We start from the raw sequence: 16,216 nt of genomic DNA on the forward strand, positions 1-16,216 counted from the left end.
TCCCAAGTGCTGGGATTAAAGGCATGCGCCACCACCGCCCAGCTCACCACAGGTTTTTGCTGTTACTCATATAGAACATGCCTTCCCCCCCCATCTTCCATCATCCTTTCAGAAATCCTTCTTGTGGTATCTGGGACTCTCCATCATTACTTACCTACATTAGAGTTACCAGACTAAGAGCTCCAAATGACTGGTGGCCACTGACTCAGTATGGTGGACTGGCACTAAGCAATGTCTGTCAGGTGATCAAAGGAAGGAATGACCTGAGACTGTGAGAACCCAGGCACTGAATATGCAAACCAGCATTCCTCCCCTCCAATCAGTGTAGCTGGGCTCTAATCTTACCAAGGCTTACAAGTTGCTTTGGTCCTGATTCTCCAATTAGTTTCAGCTGAGCCACAACCTAGGTTCACAAGCTTTCAGCACCAGCTGTTTTCCAGTTCATTTTTATACTGATGTTGCTCAACAAGTAATTTTCCTTGGAACAAAAAATTAAGAGCCAAATAATTACCTTTGCTATTAAATACTTCAAAATTTTAAGAAGATAGCTTAAGAATATATAGATTAGTTTTACATTAACTCACAGGTAACTTTTACTGAACCACTGATGTACATTAACATCTTAAGTAAAAAGATCACACATGTTAAAGATCACATACAAAGTTAAAAGTTAGATATTTTTCCATATGTATGATGGAGCATTTCTCTCTCTCAAGACAGAAACTACATAGTTGTGGCTGGCCTGGAACTATGTAGATTAGGCTGGCCTTAAACTCAGATCTGCCTGCCGCTGCCTGCCTCTGCCTCCCGAGGGCAGGGGCTGTGGGCTTCCACCACCACATCCAGATGAACTTATTGTATGGACAAGTCTCCAGAGACAGCAAGTAGGTCTATGGCGTTAAATGAGATTTGATTCAAGTTCAGCTTATACTTAGACTCAGAAGTCTGTTTAGTTTCCAGTTCTAGGCAAGGAAAAAACAAGAGGTAATCTGAAAGTTAAACAAGATAATATGTTTATTATCTTGCTAGTTTGTATCCAAAGGTTAAAATACCATAAGAAATGTTACAGCAACGTAGCATGTATCAATTATAAAATAAACAGGGTTAAACAAAACGCTGGTGATTTACCAAAGCAAATCATTATATTGGCCTAAGCCACAGAATAATTCTACACGTTACTTCAAAAGGAAAAAATACTGATAAGCTATTTGTAAACTGTTGTTAAAAGACCCAACATTACTATTAAAGGTTTAAAAGTCTGCATTGCAATGATGCATGTGTGTGCGAGTGTGTGTGTCTGTGTGTGAGAGAAAGAGGAAGTCCAAAGACAGCTGGGGGGGGGCTCCCTACAAACAACTGGTCTTGGGAATCCAACTTACCTGCTGAGTTACTTAAAGAGAACTTACTTTTTAAAAATGTTGAGAATTTGCTTGTTACCCTATTTTTTAAACATAAAAGCCCTCTTTTCCCTTCCTCTTACCTTCTTGTAGCCGATGTGGCGGTGACCTCGACAGGTGACCTGTGACCCACTAAGGCCAAGCTGGAGCTCTTGCCTGGGGCTCTTCCAGGGAGAAAGGGTGCTGGATAGACTCAGTGAGCACATTTCACTTCCTCAGTGGGGCCTCAGCAGAACTTACCCTGACCTTTCTCATCCCTTCTGCTTGTCAGGAAATAAGGAGAAATGAGAAGAGACCTTGAATCCATCACAGTATTCCATCTACTTTTCAACAGAGCATTTCTTGACAGTATCAGGTTCTGGCTTAATATTTATAAATTTGGAAAACTTAACAAGTTATGAAAAAAGGACCTTGTTTCTTGACCAAGAATGTACAACAGCACACACCTTGCCATTATCCTCAGAAGGTAGAAAGGCAAGATAATAAAGACAGCAGTCGTCATTAGAACCCCAGTAGACTCTTTGAACTCTTTAAAACGAGAAAAGGTGTAATCAAATCATCAAATAAATTTAAATATGAGCCACATGAGAATGTAAATTAAGTACTGTTTATTTATTCAGCATATTATCATTGTGGGTTTAAGGCCTTATCTGTTAAGAGATATAAATTGAGTATAAACAAAGTATTTGTATTGTATATGCTTTAAATACTCCGGCTTAAAAAAAAGCAATAATATAGGGATGGCAGATGTATAATATGGAGACCAGAGTATTTTAATGCCCCTGTTATCTGCAGTAAACAAACTAAGGGGAGATTCCATGTCCCTAGACAAGGCGGTGGTGTAATGTGCCAGAGCGTCGAGGGACACTGCTATGGACTTAGGACGGGGAGTCACCTGCACTGGGGAAGGGGTGCTGGTGGTGGGCAGGGAGAGGAGGAGTCCGTCTCCTACAACTCCGGGAGATCAACAATAGCCATTATGTCAGCGTTAATGTGTCAAGAAGAGAGTTGAGGGGGAGCAGGTCCTTCTCTGCCAGGCTCAAGTCACCACAGTAGCCACCACTCTGTTTCTTGTACAGCACATCACGAAAACCACTGACAGAATTACATCTTCAGTCGGCAAAATTACTTATGCCATTTAGCTCAAATTCACAGCAGAGAATTTTACACCAGATGCAATTTTATGTATTCAAAAACAATAACGAGGAAGTCTTAATTGAAGGTTAAACAGGAGCCCAAGTGCACTTCATCACCAAGATGAAATGCTGTTGGCTGCTTGGATGTCTTATTTTCTGTCCAACCTGATATTCCATCCACATAGAAAAAGGCATTCTGTTTCTTTATTTTTTTATTTGACAAGCAGCAACATCATGTTTGTCATTTTAATGTAGATACAATTATTAGGTTATCTGTCATATTACAATATTTAAGTTTTTATTTTATGTCCTTTAAGATACATTTAAAAAAAAACACATCAACTGCAAACGTGAAGGGGAGAAAGCATGGTACCCAACCGAACCCCACATTTCAGCAACGCTTCACTCCTTCTTCTAGTAAAGTTAAGAAATGTCATCCTGACATGAGCTTGAAATATCGCTAGGCATTTTCTCTGACGCTCATGACGTGGCACTGGTGATGTTGTAAACAGCAGAAAAACAGGGGCTGCCAAATAACCGAAGTATGGAGGCACAGGCCTGCTTTTTCCCACAGGAGCACACCAAATGGTGACGGCAATGACCTCACACCCGCACCAGAAGAGGGTGTCACGCGACATAACTGTATTCGTCTGCAGATGCTTGGCTGCGCTCAATGTACTGCTTGTCTATCAAAACTTCTATGCACTTCTTAATCATGCTGATACTGGGATTGAACCTGGCTCTTGACTGGCTTATTACCTGTGAGAGAGACAGGGAGTCAAGCTCTAGTCAATAAGCATACACACCCATTTCCAACCCATTAGCTGTAAGGAGATTGACACGGAACAAGGCAGCGCACTTAGAGAGTGAAGGGAGATCAGTTTTTACGTGATGATAGAGGAATTAAAGTACAAAATATAAGATACAGCAAAATAGTAAACTACCAACATTGTCACCTAGCTACATTATTCAATAAGCCTCTAAGTCTAATGCTAACTCTACTTTTCTTCTAACATACACACACAAACACACACACACACACACTTTTTGTTTTGTTTTGAGACCAGGTTTATGTCATAGCCCTAGCTTTCCTGGAACTAGCTCTTGTAGATCAGGCTAGCCTCAAACTCAGAGATCCACCTACCTGCCTCAGGCTTCCCGAGTGCTGGGATTAAGGGCGTGTGCCACTGCTGCCTGGCTGATGCATAGTCTTGATCATTTCTTTCAGTGCCAAGCTGAGATCTCTGCACTGCAGAAGAGCCTTAAGGTGTTTGTCCCACACAAATATTAGTGTGTAAAGGGAATAAAGGAACACATGAACACTTGAAGTGTTCCCTTTTTCCAGGTGGAAAGGCGATATAGCAAATTGGCAAGTTTAGGATCTCTAAGTTCAAAACAGCAATGCTGGTTCTGCCAACGAAACTGAACTCTCTAAAAGAAGAACTCTTTAACCCAGCATTTCTTTATGCCGTTTGGTCGATGTCGGTTGTCTCGACTTTGACAGAGCACACTACAAAATCCTGAGGCCTTCCCTTACCTCCTGGATGAGGGCGTTGTGCCGAAGCACTTTGCGTGCTTTCATGATGCGGACGATAGCAGCTTGGAGATACATTTTCCGGTCCTCATCTACAGCACTTCTCGTCTGTTCCAGTTCCTGTTTTTTATGGACAACAGGGGTGACCCACAGATAAGACACTGAATGTTGTTTTTAAGTTTCCATTAGCAAATTTTTAAAATCCCAGTTACTAATTAGCATCAGGGCTAGAGACATGGCTGCTTTAACACACAGATGACCCAGGCTTGGCTTCCAGTATTCACAGTGGACCAAGTCCTTCTCTTCTGGACTTTTCTTGTCTCAGGCACGAATTAGGTGCACATACATACACTCAGACATACAAAATAAAGTCTTAAAAAAACAGATTATACCCTCAGAGAGCCGGGGAATCAGGAAAAGTGGATTATACATGATGTGTAAGATAAAGCTAGACTACTTTTGAAATTTACATACTATTCTAAACTATACTGGAATATAAATAAGAAAAAAAATAAAAAAGACTTAAGTTACACAAAAGAAAATTTTAAGACTGTTGTCTTATCAGTTAGCCTCTATGCCAAGATGTTTCAGATGAAGCTGTAGCATGCATGGTACGTAGCACAGACTGGATAGGATAGGGCTGCAGTGGGGGGCGGGGCTCCTTTGGCTCATGAAGAGAATGCAGGGAAGACAGGCCAGAAAAGGGTGATCAACAGTGAAATACAAGGGCTTGAGGCAGAGAGGCAGACGATGCCGGAAGATTGGGGATTACACAGTAGTCTTTTAAGGACAAATCCCTAGACTGTTGTTCACTCTACTAGAAATGAGACCTTGGTTACATTAGGGTTCAAAACTCGTGGCAATTAATGTGTGTGTCTCCCCTCCTCCAAGGGGAGACATCTTATCTACTTCCCATCCCAGAATCCAAAAGGCAGTCAGCAAAGTCTGAATGAAGCCTGGTGATCAATACTGAACTCACCCAAAAGCCAGCCACACTGCTTCATCCAAGAGTCTCAACCACACTCCTGCTGGCTCAATACCAGACAAACCATGTAGGGAAGCTGTGCAGCCACACATAAGAATCCTGCCTTTAAGCCGGGCAGTGGTGGCGCACGTCTTTAATTCCAGCACTCGGGAGGCAGAGGCAGGTGGATCTCTGTGAGTTCAAGGCCAGTCTGGTCTACAAGAGCTAGTTCCAGGACAGGCACCAAAAACTACAGAGAAACCCTGTCTCAAAAATCAAAAAAAAAAAAAAAAAAAAAAAAAAGAATCCTGCCTTTAGTTTCTTTTAGGGACTCACATGCTAGGCAGGCGCTCTACGTTTGAGCTACACACACAAGCCCAACCTATGTTTTAAGATAAAATACTGGGTTGGGGATATAGCTCATTGTCAGAACATTCACACAGCATGTCCTAATGGCTATATTCATCCATACATACATCCTTTCATTCACTCATTCCTTCATTCATTCATTAATATACTCTCTCCCTTACGTACCCACAATCCCCAACTCATGAAGTTAATGTTTGCTAAGAAAGAAGCATTTTGCTCAATAGTGTAGACACTGGTTAAGTTGTCCAGTTTCTTTATCTTAATTAAACTTATGGAATCATTAAAAATAAAAACAAAGAGGGACCGCTTGGGAAGAGGGCATCAGCAGAGTGAGAGGGGATGAGAGAAATTCACTGTATACACAGATGAAAATTTAACAAAACCTACCACTATTTATAATTGACGTAATTGATGAGTAGATAGCTGAACTGGAGCTCCCCTGAATAAGCTGCCTATCTTTCAAACACTAACATACTGCAGACACATAATTGTAAGGCCAACAAATTGAATATTTATCATATTATTAATTTTAAAGTAAAAAGGTTTACTTGATCTAGGTATAAAATGGACTCATTCAACCACTACTTAAATATTTCTAAAAGAAGTGGCATTCCAACAAGCACTTACTTGTGGTGTGTCCTTCTGCATTGACGTAGTAATTTTAAATTTTGTTCTCTTACTGCTGAAGCTCATATTTAAAGAAAATGAAGATTCTGCATCAATATCCTCCTATATTTAAAACAAAATTTTTTTTTCTGATTTCACGCTTGCCAGAATTTTAAACAATTTCTATTAGAAAGTAACTATTCCCAGGCCCAGCCATTATATGTACTAACAAAGCTGCGGTAATCATACTGCAGACAAGTGAGCCAGCTCTAGAGGAAGCTATGCTTCCAAGGTTCTGAAGGTCAGTGGACCCCGCCCCCTGCCCGCCCAATAGTATTTTGTTCATCTGTGGAAAAGCCAGGGGTCTTCTCTCATGATAAGGGGCTAATTTACAGAGTCACGTGGACGACACCACAAACTTAAAACCAATACCCGCAAAAGAACATTCATCAGGTAGAGCATGGAGTCCCTTGGGAAGTTAGTTACCTTCTCTGAATCATAGTTTATCATTTTTACATCGAGTAATGATTTGATTGTTTTGGTCAGCTCCTTTTCATTCATCTGAGTGCTGTCTTGGAGTTCTTTATAGCTGACAGTTTCACTGTTGTTAAAGGCAAGAAGAACTGCCATTTGGTAGGTTGTAACCATAGCCACATACGGTTTTCCCAAATAGTTCATTTTAACTTCACCTACAAATAAAACAAAAATTGACAATATACTGATAATCCAAATTGTTTTCATTTCAAAGCGGTCATAAATGATAGTTTGAATTGCTTTTCCCTAAAAAAAAGTAAACCAAAGACATCTTAAAGCTCCTGGGAAGGCATCCAAAGTTCTTGTTTGGAGGACATGGGACTGTCATGTGAAAGTACTGAGTACAGGCAGAGCTGGCAGGCAGAGAGAATGAACAGAAGGAGAAATCTGGGAGGAGAGGAAGGAGGAGCAAGAGAGATCAAGAAGTGAGAATAAAAGGCCAGCCAGCCAGCCATGGAAAAGAAGGAATGAAATCTATAGAATAAAGAAAGGTAAAAAACCCAGGATAGTTTAAGAAAAGTTGGCTAGAAACAAGTCAAGCTAACGCTGGGAATTCATAAGAAAGGATAAGGCTCCATGTGCATTTACTTATGAACTGGGGGTGGCAGCCCCCAAAGAGTAAAAAAGTAAAACCTACAATACTATACCATCACTGCTTGTGTGTTCTCAAAGTGTGACTGCCTGAGTTCAAGCCTGCTACCCACACTGTGGAAGAAGAGAACGGACTCCCAAAGTTTCCCTCTGCTGCCCCCATGCCAGATGTGGCAGGCTTGGGTACACTTCACAAATGCACAAACAGATACAGACAGACCACAATGGTCTCAAATTCACTAATTTTGCCTCCCAAGTGCTGGAATTAGTTGTCAGGCAACTTTTCAAAAGTTAAAAACAAAACAAAACAAAAAACTAATAAAACCCTGATGGGGTAATGTATTCGCTGCACAAGTGCTCTGACATGAGTTGGAATCTTTAGCCAGACAGCCAGGGCCGGGGCACATGTCTGTGATCTCAATGGCAAGCATGGGTAAGCTTGCTGGATAGCTCTAACTGAACTGGTGAGCTACAGGTAATGTCTCAAAAAGGGGGAGGAAGTCGGCCAGTGGTGACCGTGATCTCCATATGCACCCATAGGGCAAGAAGCACACCCATGCATAACTCACACAAATTAACCAAGTGGAATAATTTGAGCCTAAGAAAAGAATACGTGCCTTTGCTTTGGCTGAACATCTCCACGGAACCAAGAAGAAAGGCAATCTTAGAATACCTGCTTCTATTCTGACACTTCATGACAGCACTGTAAATAAAAGTCAATGTACAGGGCTCAGGAAACGCCAGAGAACAACTATTCAAGAATATCTAACCCATTAGTCTGCCTTTCTTAACAAATTCTCTAATATTTATAAAATGCTACAAAAATGCACTGTCATACAACCCAAAAAATTTAAAGGGAACGTTATCAGAGTTATAAACATAGTTCAGTGGTGGTAGGTTTCCTTAACAGTACCAAAAAGGGAGGTGAGGAAAAACTATAATTAGACCACACAAAGCAGGTAAATATCACTGAACAAATAGTAATTAAATGTTCTTTACCTGTACAGAGATAATGTAACCACGTCAGTTTCCTTCCACTGAAATGTTGGCTATAAAATAATTCAAACTGTTGAAAGAGAGAGATGTTAAGCTATTTTTAGGTCCCATAACTTTTTACCTGTAATTTATTACCATCCTGAAAAGATAACGCATCTTAGTTCACTTAATGATATAGCTTGTCCAGAGTACCTGCTCAAGACCATGAATAATCACTGCTGTGTGCGGGCACCAACCTGTGGTGACTCTGCTGAGTCAGCAGTGACCTGCTCTGGATTCCTGCATGTAAAGCATTCTACCCATAAAGCAGAGCAGCCAAACGCTATGGTATGTGCGCACTCAGTCACAGAGACATGCAAAGCTAAGGCAGAGATTTACTTGAGCCCACCCTGGTTAAACAGCATTAAACAAGGAAGGGCAGAATAACTCAGGCAACAGGCTGCCTGTGCAGGAATCAGTCTACGGAAGTATTTCTCTGCTACAATCTGAGTTACCACAACATGTCAGCATGTTATTTAACTATCCCAGCTTGTATGTATACATGAAGGGTATGAGTTAACATGGACATGTCTTCCTCAATCGTTCACATTATTCATTATTTTGAGAAAGGGGCTTCACTGAATCTGGAGCTTGCTATCTCAGTTGCACTGGCCAGCCAGGAACTCCCAGTCCTTGTGTCTTCTCCCCGCCAAGGCACTAGAATCTGAGCTCAGGTCCACTGCACCAAGCCCTTGGTCCTATCCCAACTCTTCATTTACAGCCTGTCCAGTTTTCTCAAACTCAGTACCTGCAAATTTTACATCTTTGCATCAAGTCAGAAATATCAATTTATCACTGTTAATATTAATCTAGACTTTACAAGATTCTGTTTAAACAATATACCATCATATACATGATGTCAACCTTCATTCACCAGCACATCGACCCTCATAGCTTACAGGCTAACCAATGCATGTGTGGTTAATACAAAACAGGGTCCATGACATCCACGTCAACAATGACATGAACAAAGTTGTGGGGTTCAAGGTACCTCTCTATCCATAGTCTTTTGTTGATACTACACATAAATTTATAATTGTATGGACACTATAAAGAGATGAATTTGCAGTTAAGAACACATACTGTTGCCGGGCGGTGGTGGCGCATGCCTTTAATCCCAGCACTTGGGAGACAGAGGCAGGCGGATCTCTGTGAGTTCGAGACCAGCCTGGTTTACAAGAGCTAGTTCCAGGACAGGCTCCAAAACCACAGAGAAACCCTGTCTCGAAAAACCAAAAAAAAAAAAGAACACATACTGCTCTTGCAAATGACATTTTGATTCCAAGCTCCCACAAGAAATGGCTCACAGCTGCACATAACTCCAGCCCTAGGGGATCCTATCACCTCACTGACTTGTGGGAACCTGCACTCACACACATACCCACAGGTAGATGAAACACGCTACATACACACAATTAAGGAATAAAAATGTGGAAAATTCCTTCCCTATAGTGAATGTGTGAATTTGAGAGAACAGTCTCATCCTTTGTATTTTTTTTTTTTTTGGACAAAGGGTCTCAGAGAGCCCAGGTGGCCTTTAACTTAATACATAGCTGTGAAGGACTTTGATCTTCTGATACCTCCTGCATGCTAGGATAGAGATGTGCACCGCCACACTTGGTTTTGTGATGGAGTGGAAGCCAGGGCTTCCTTCGTTTTATTTTATATTTCACTTTTAATTTAAAAAATTGTTGGGCATGGTGGCATATTCCTTTAATCCCAACACTTGGGAGGCATTAGCAGGTGAATCTAAGGTGAGTTCCAGGACAGCCAGAGCTTTTACAGAGAAACCCTGTCTCAAAAAACAAACAATACACACACACACACACACACCTATTTGTGTATGAGTGTAACATAGACTTTCACTTGAATATGTAGCATACGTATATATTTTTGTTTGTTTTGTTTTTTGAGACAGGGTTTCTCTAACAGCTCTGGCTGTCCTGGAACTCCCTTTGTAGATCAGACTAGACATGAAATCATAGAGATCCATCTGCCTCTGCCTCCCAAGTATTGATTAGAGATGTGTACCACTACCACCTGACTCCGTATTATTTTTTGGTATCTCATTACAGGAAAATTAAAATGTTACTAGGACTAAATGAAGCATAAACACGGCCTCAAAATTGAAATGGAAAGTCAGAATGACACTGGAGCTTTCTTTCTCCCTAAACTAATGTACATTTATTTATCGGGGTGATGGAGTACTGTCCATGTTATGGGTCATGCATGAAAGAGAGGACAACCTGAGGGAGCCAGTTCTCCACATCGACCATGTAGAGCCTGGTATCTGAATCCAGGTTGTCAGGCTTAGCGGCAAGTGCCAACACCCACTGAGACATTCAAGGTAGCCCTAAACCTTCATACAATACCAGAATAACCAATACTACGAATCAGACATACAAAGTCATTACAGTGCCTTTGTTTACTGCATCTTTCCTGCACACTTACCATCTGTACACTTTTTTCTAACTCTTGAGGAATCGCAAATGTGGATGAAGGAGCCTGAGTGAGAGGCCATGCACCAGCCTAGAAAGGAACAGTGAAATAAGTTCAATAGATAGAGATCTACTGGGCAAGCAAGCAGCTGAAACAGACCTTTTCCCTTTCTCATAATGCTGACCTTCTATGGCCTTCACCATCAGGACACATTTCTTTACAAGTCTATAAAGTGTGGTCCACAACTCATCAGCTGACCATGCATTATCAACAGGAGTCATCTGCTAACCTTTATCACATTGTCAAATTCACAAATGTAAACAAGCACTGTCATACCTGAAGGACATATATTTGGAAACTAATCCCCAAATCTATCACCGTGTCTTGGCTTCTGATGAAGTTGTTGAACTTATTGTTGAGGTCAGCACTGACACTCATGTCTGTGTACATCCGATGCAGCTTGCTGGTAAACTCATAGCCACAGGCTTGCTGGAAACAAATTGCAAAGCATGTAACGCAAACTAAGAATGATCAGCCAGGATGAAACAATCAGGAGACCAGAGATGGGCTGTTTTGTTTTGAATTAATACTGAACTTAGAGATCATTCTAAATCAATGGAAACTTCTGGTTCTTTGAGTCTCATACTGACATATAACATTGTATGCAAATACATTTACATCTGACCACTTAGATATGCACACACAGTAAGAAATGGACTGCTGTGAATTATGTAGTCATTACATAAAACATAAAATGAGCCATTTGGCTGTTGGTACAATGATTCGTGTTACCTTTAATTTATTGATCATGGCTTCTTCCGAATCCATAGACATAGACAACCCATGAATTAGACGCTTTGCGAGCATTCTTGCATAGAACTGCATGAAAATGTAAATGGTTATTTTCATTATGACTTCAACTTCAAATGAAAGCAAAATACTAACTAAACACTCTGTTCGGCTCACCTTCTGAAAAACGTCTTTGTCATCGATGTATTTGAACACGGTGATGAAGCTGGTGAGCTTGTCCTCCACTTCATTCTCAGACATTCCCTTTGCTGACTTCTTCAGCAAGTTGTCACAGTACTTAGCAAGCTCAAAGAGAAATTGGTAATAAATCTTACAAAGAGCCCTTGGGACAGACAGGGATAGGTGGGCCACTTAGAGGTGACGTAAGGACCCAGGCTGAGAACAGGCCAGGAATAGTCACCAGCAACAGCACAAAAAGCGAAGCAAAGTGCCTCAACAGACGTTCTAAGCTGTTATAGAAAATAAGCAGCATCGGGTTAATTTTAAAAACACAAAAGGAAGAAAGGAAGGAAGGGAAAGAAAGAAAGGAAAAAATCTAACCAGTAATTAGTGACCATAATAAGCAGTATACGTTTCTTTCTATCATGCTATTTGTGAACTATGTTCTCCTTTGGTTAAGAAAGGGCACATGGTCTCATGCATTCTGGACATAAATTCAAGACTATACACAGACAGTTTCATCTTCTGAAAAAAGTACACAAAACAAATTAATTTGCCAGTCTACCAAGTTTTCCTTTATTGACTTTGCATGAGATTACTTTTAAGCAACTAAACTTACCAGTTCAGGTGCCTTGCAAACAGACTTGGGCTCTCTGTAATTTACAACAGATGTAAGGGCCTAAACAAGAAGACAGCCCACAGTTAGTTACCAAAAGTAGGCGAGAGCACACAGGAGGCTGAGGATCAGCTGTAATCATGTCTATAATACCCACGGTTCAGCTATCTCTCCCTCTCTGTCTAGTGCAAGGGAGAATAAACGCACCTGCACATGTAGAGAGAGGTAAGGTCTACCTTGTTCAAGAGTCATCCGCTTTGTGTTGAGGCTAAACTGGCTGACGGCAAGCCCCATGATGCCCTTCTTCACCTCCCCAACACTGGGATTACACTGCCACAAATGTTTTTCACACAGGTGCTGAGACTGACCTATTTCCCCAGAATTTCTTAAGGTTATGTGTTAAAAAAGGATATTGCCACCTCTGGGCCCTTCTTTTTTCCCCCCTCTCTCTGCTTCTTCAGGTCACCATTCAGTGAACAGTTTCATTTACTGTGAGAGGTAGCATATAGCATGGTCAATTAGAAAGGCAGAAACTTATGAAATTTTCAGTTAAAAAAAGCCAGGCAATGGTGGCACACACCTTTAATCCCAGTACTTGGGAGGCAGAGGCAGGTTAATCTTGGTGAGTTTGAGGCCAGCCTGGTCTGCAAAGCGAGTTCCAGGATAGCCAGGACAGAGAAACTCTGTCTCGAAAGACCAAAAAAAGACAAAGAATTTCCTTCTGCTTAGCTCAGTATTTTATCATGTTGACAGAATAATTTACCACACAAACCAAAATATTGTTATAGAATTACATATGCCCTTCCTCATAAGATAGTATCTGCTACTCATCACTGAAATGTTAGCAGTACTTTTTGATATATTATAATCTGTAAGTGAATTTCCTATGTCAAATACCAATTCAAATTCCTGGTGTCTTCCAAAGAATGAATACAGCTGAAATATGGCAAAGATTATAGGAAAATACCAGCCCTACCACTGGTGGGACTATACAGAAAAGTATCAGTTCTAACAGACATTAGGATTATGCATAACAGTGTACTAACAACAGTAAGACTGACATAGGAAACTCTATGGGGCTCACTAACCAGTTTAAAACTACTTAGCCTCTCAAATTCAATGTGGTTATTTAATGAGAACTTGAGTGTCTCAAAGATCTCAACCTTAGACGTCTAACAAAGATGCCTAATTGAAATTTTACATTACAGGTTAAAGAGAATTATGTACGTCTACCATTGTTACCTTATCTAGAGCACTCATAAAATGCTGATCGCCATTCAAAACAGTGTTGATAAGTTGAACAAATTTGCTATGTACTTCCAAAACTGATTCCACAAATAGTGTTGGCATCTAAAAACATAAAATACAAAATATAAATCCACATTTTAAGATATTCAAGAAGAGTAATGCTTAAACCCCCAAATTATATCATATCCCCCCCATCCCCTCATACACACACCCCACCTGCCACCTCTAGCTACAAGGTCTAAAAATCTAAGACACTTATACCAAATGAACTGCCATTCAACACCAGGCCTAGCGAGTCCTCTGCCACATAAATCTATACACTCTTCTGTTTGAACACCAGGAGGCTTTAAAGAAAGACCGAACAGATTCAACGCAATACCCAGCAAAATTCTTCACAGACCTCAAAAGAACAGTATTCAACTTCATATGGAAAAGCAAAAAACCCAGCATAGCCAAAACAAACTGTACAATAAAAGAACTTCTGGAGGCATCACAATCCCTGATTTCAAACTCTACTACACTGCTACAGTACTGAAAGCAGCTTGGAGGACCAATGGAACCAAATAGAAGACCCGGATATCAATCCACACATCTTCAAACACCTGAGCTTTGATAAAGAAGCAAAAAATATCAAATGGAAAAAAGAAAGCATATTTAACAAGTGGTGCTGACATACCTGGATATCAACATGTAGAAAAATGAAAATGGACCCATATCTATCACCATGCATAAAACTCAAGTCCAAATGGATCAAAGACCTCAACACTGAACCTCATAGAAAGTGGGAAGTACATTTGAATGCATTGGCACAGGGAACCACTTCCTAAATAACCCCAGCAGCACAGACACTGAGAGAAACAATTAATAAATGGGACCTCCTGAAACTGAAAAGCTTCTGTAAAGCAAAGGACATGGTCAACAAGACAAAACGACAGCCTACAGAATGGGAAAAGATCTTCACTAACCCCACATCAGACAGAGGTCTGATCTTCAAAGTATACAAAGAACTCAAGAAACTGGACACCAAAAGAACACATAATCCAATTTTTAAAAAATGGAGTACAGACCTAAACAGAGAACTCTCAACAGAGGAATCTAAAATGGCTGAAAGAAGCCGGGCGATGGTGGCGCACGCCTTTAATCCCAGCACTCGGGAGGCAGAGGCAGGTGGATCTCTGTGAGTTCGAGACCAGCCTGGTCTACAGAGCTAGTTCCAGGACAGGCTCCAAAGCCACAGAGAAACCCTGTCTCGAAAAACCAAAAAATAAAAAAATTAAAAAAAATAAATAAAATAAAATGGCTGAAAGACACTTAAGGAAATGTTCAACGCCCTTAGTCATCAGAGAAATGCAAATCAAAACAACTCTGAGATTCCATCTTACACCTATAAGAATGACCAAGATCAAAAACACTGATGACAACTTATGCTGGAGAAGTTGTGAGAAAAAGGGAACACTTCTGCATTGCTGGTGGGGATGCAAGTGGTACAACCCCTTTGGATGTCAGTGTGGCGATTTCTCAGAAAATTAAGAAACAACCTCCCTCAAGACCCAGAAATACCACTTTTGGGTATATATCCAAAGGATGCTCAATCGTGCCACAAGGACATGTGCTCAACTATGTTCATAGCAGCATTGTTTGTCATAGCCAGAACCTGGAAACAACCTTAATACCCCTTGACTGAAGAATGGATAAGAAAAATGTGGTGCATTTACACAATGGTGTACTACACAGCAGAAAAAAATGACATCTTGAATATTGCAGGCAAATGGATGAAGCTAGAAAACATTGAGTGAGGTAACCCAGACACAGAAAGACAAATATCACATGAACTCACTCATAGGCGGTTTGTAAACATAAAGCAAAGAAAGCCATTTTACAAATCACAATCCCAGAGAATTTAGACAACAATGAGGACTAAGAGAGACTTACATAGATCTAATCTACATGGGAAGTAGAAAAAGACAAGATCTCCTGAGTAAATTGGGAGCATGGGGACCATGAAGCGGGGAGGGGAGAGGCAGGGAGGGGAGTGTGGAGAAAAATATAGAGCTCAATAGAAAAGAAAAGAAGGAAGGGAGGAAGGGAGGAAGGAAGGAAGGAAGGGAGGGAGGGAGGGAGGGAGGGGGAAGGGAGGGAGGGAGGGAGGGAGGGAGGGGGAAGGGAGGGAGGGAGGGAGGGAGGGAGGGAGGGGGAAGGGAGGGAGGGAGGGGGAAGGGAGGGAGGGAGGGAGGGAGGGAGGGAGGGAGGGAGGGAGGGAGGGAGGGAGGAAGGAAGGAAGGAAGGAAGGAAGGAAGGAAGGAAGGAAGGAAGGAAGGAAGGAAGGAAGGAAGGAAGGAAGGAAGGAAGGAAGGAAGGAAGCTGGGACAAGTATAAAGCCTATGCCTGTGACAATAAGATCCTGGCATTGCCGGGCGATGGTGGCGCACGCCTTTAATCCCAGCACTCGGGAGGCAGAGGCAGGCGGATCTCTGTGAGTTCGAGACCAGCCTGGTCTACAGAGCTAGTTCCAGGACAGGCTCCAAAGCCACAGAGAAACCCTGTCTCGAAAAACCAAAAAAAAAAAAAATAAGATCCTGGCATTGACAGAATTAACTCCCCCACAGCTTAGAAGGACACAATACTTAAGAGTTGCTTTCCCTCTGAAATACGATGACTAAATTTTACCACAAATGCAAAGTCTCACATCTCAGCCCTGAAATGAGACTCAGTTTTTGTTCAATGTCACTCAATATTCTGAATCATCTGGAAACCTAGTAATAAATTTTGAACATCCCT

At 41.2% G+C, this 16,216-nt stretch overlaps 1 protein-coding gene across 3 annotated transcripts in view; it reads right to left on the reverse strand.

Annotated features, from left to right (window-relative positions):
* Nucleotides 1–1,724: 1,724 nt before the first annotated feature.
* Nucleotides 1,725–16,216, reverse strand: part of Cul2 (cullin 2) — a 40,606-nt gene continuing 26,114 nt past the window's right edge. For 2 of the 3 annotated variants that reach the window (XM_057787820.1, XM_057787819.1), the window contains exons 11-21: nucleotides 13,433–13,540; nucleotides 12,194–12,253; nucleotides 11,572–11,700; nucleotides 11,398–11,484; nucleotides 10,942–11,094; nucleotides 10,618–10,695; nucleotides 8,131–8,197; nucleotides 6,493–6,695; nucleotides 6,028–6,129; nucleotides 4,071–4,187; nucleotides 1,726–3,292 (exon numbers count right to left, since the gene is read on the reverse strand). In XM_057787820.1, coding sequence (XP_057643803.1) covers nucleotides 3,161–3,292; nucleotides 4,071–4,187; nucleotides 6,028–6,129; nucleotides 6,493–6,695; nucleotides 8,131–8,197; nucleotides 10,618–10,695; nucleotides 10,942–11,094; nucleotides 11,398–11,484; nucleotides 11,572–11,700; nucleotides 12,194–12,253; nucleotides 13,433–13,540 — 1,236 coding nt within the window. In that variant the 3' untranslated portion in view covers nucleotides 1,726–3,160. Of the gene's footprint in view, nucleotides 3,293–4,070; nucleotides 4,188–6,027; nucleotides 6,130–6,492; nucleotides 6,696–8,130; nucleotides 8,198–10,617; nucleotides 10,696–10,941; nucleotides 11,095–11,397; nucleotides 11,485–11,571; nucleotides 11,701–12,193; nucleotides 12,254–13,432; nucleotides 13,541–16,216 lie in introns of all 3 variants that reach the window. The other variant, XM_057787822.1, reaches the window with a different exon arrangement.

Source organism: Chionomys nivalis, chromosome 13 (genome assembly GCF_950005125.1).
Source record: "Chionomys nivalis chromosome 13, mChiNiv1.1, whole genome shotgun sequence".
NCBI lineage: Eukaryota > Metazoa > Chordata > Mammalia > Rodentia > Cricetidae > Chionomys > Chionomys nivalis.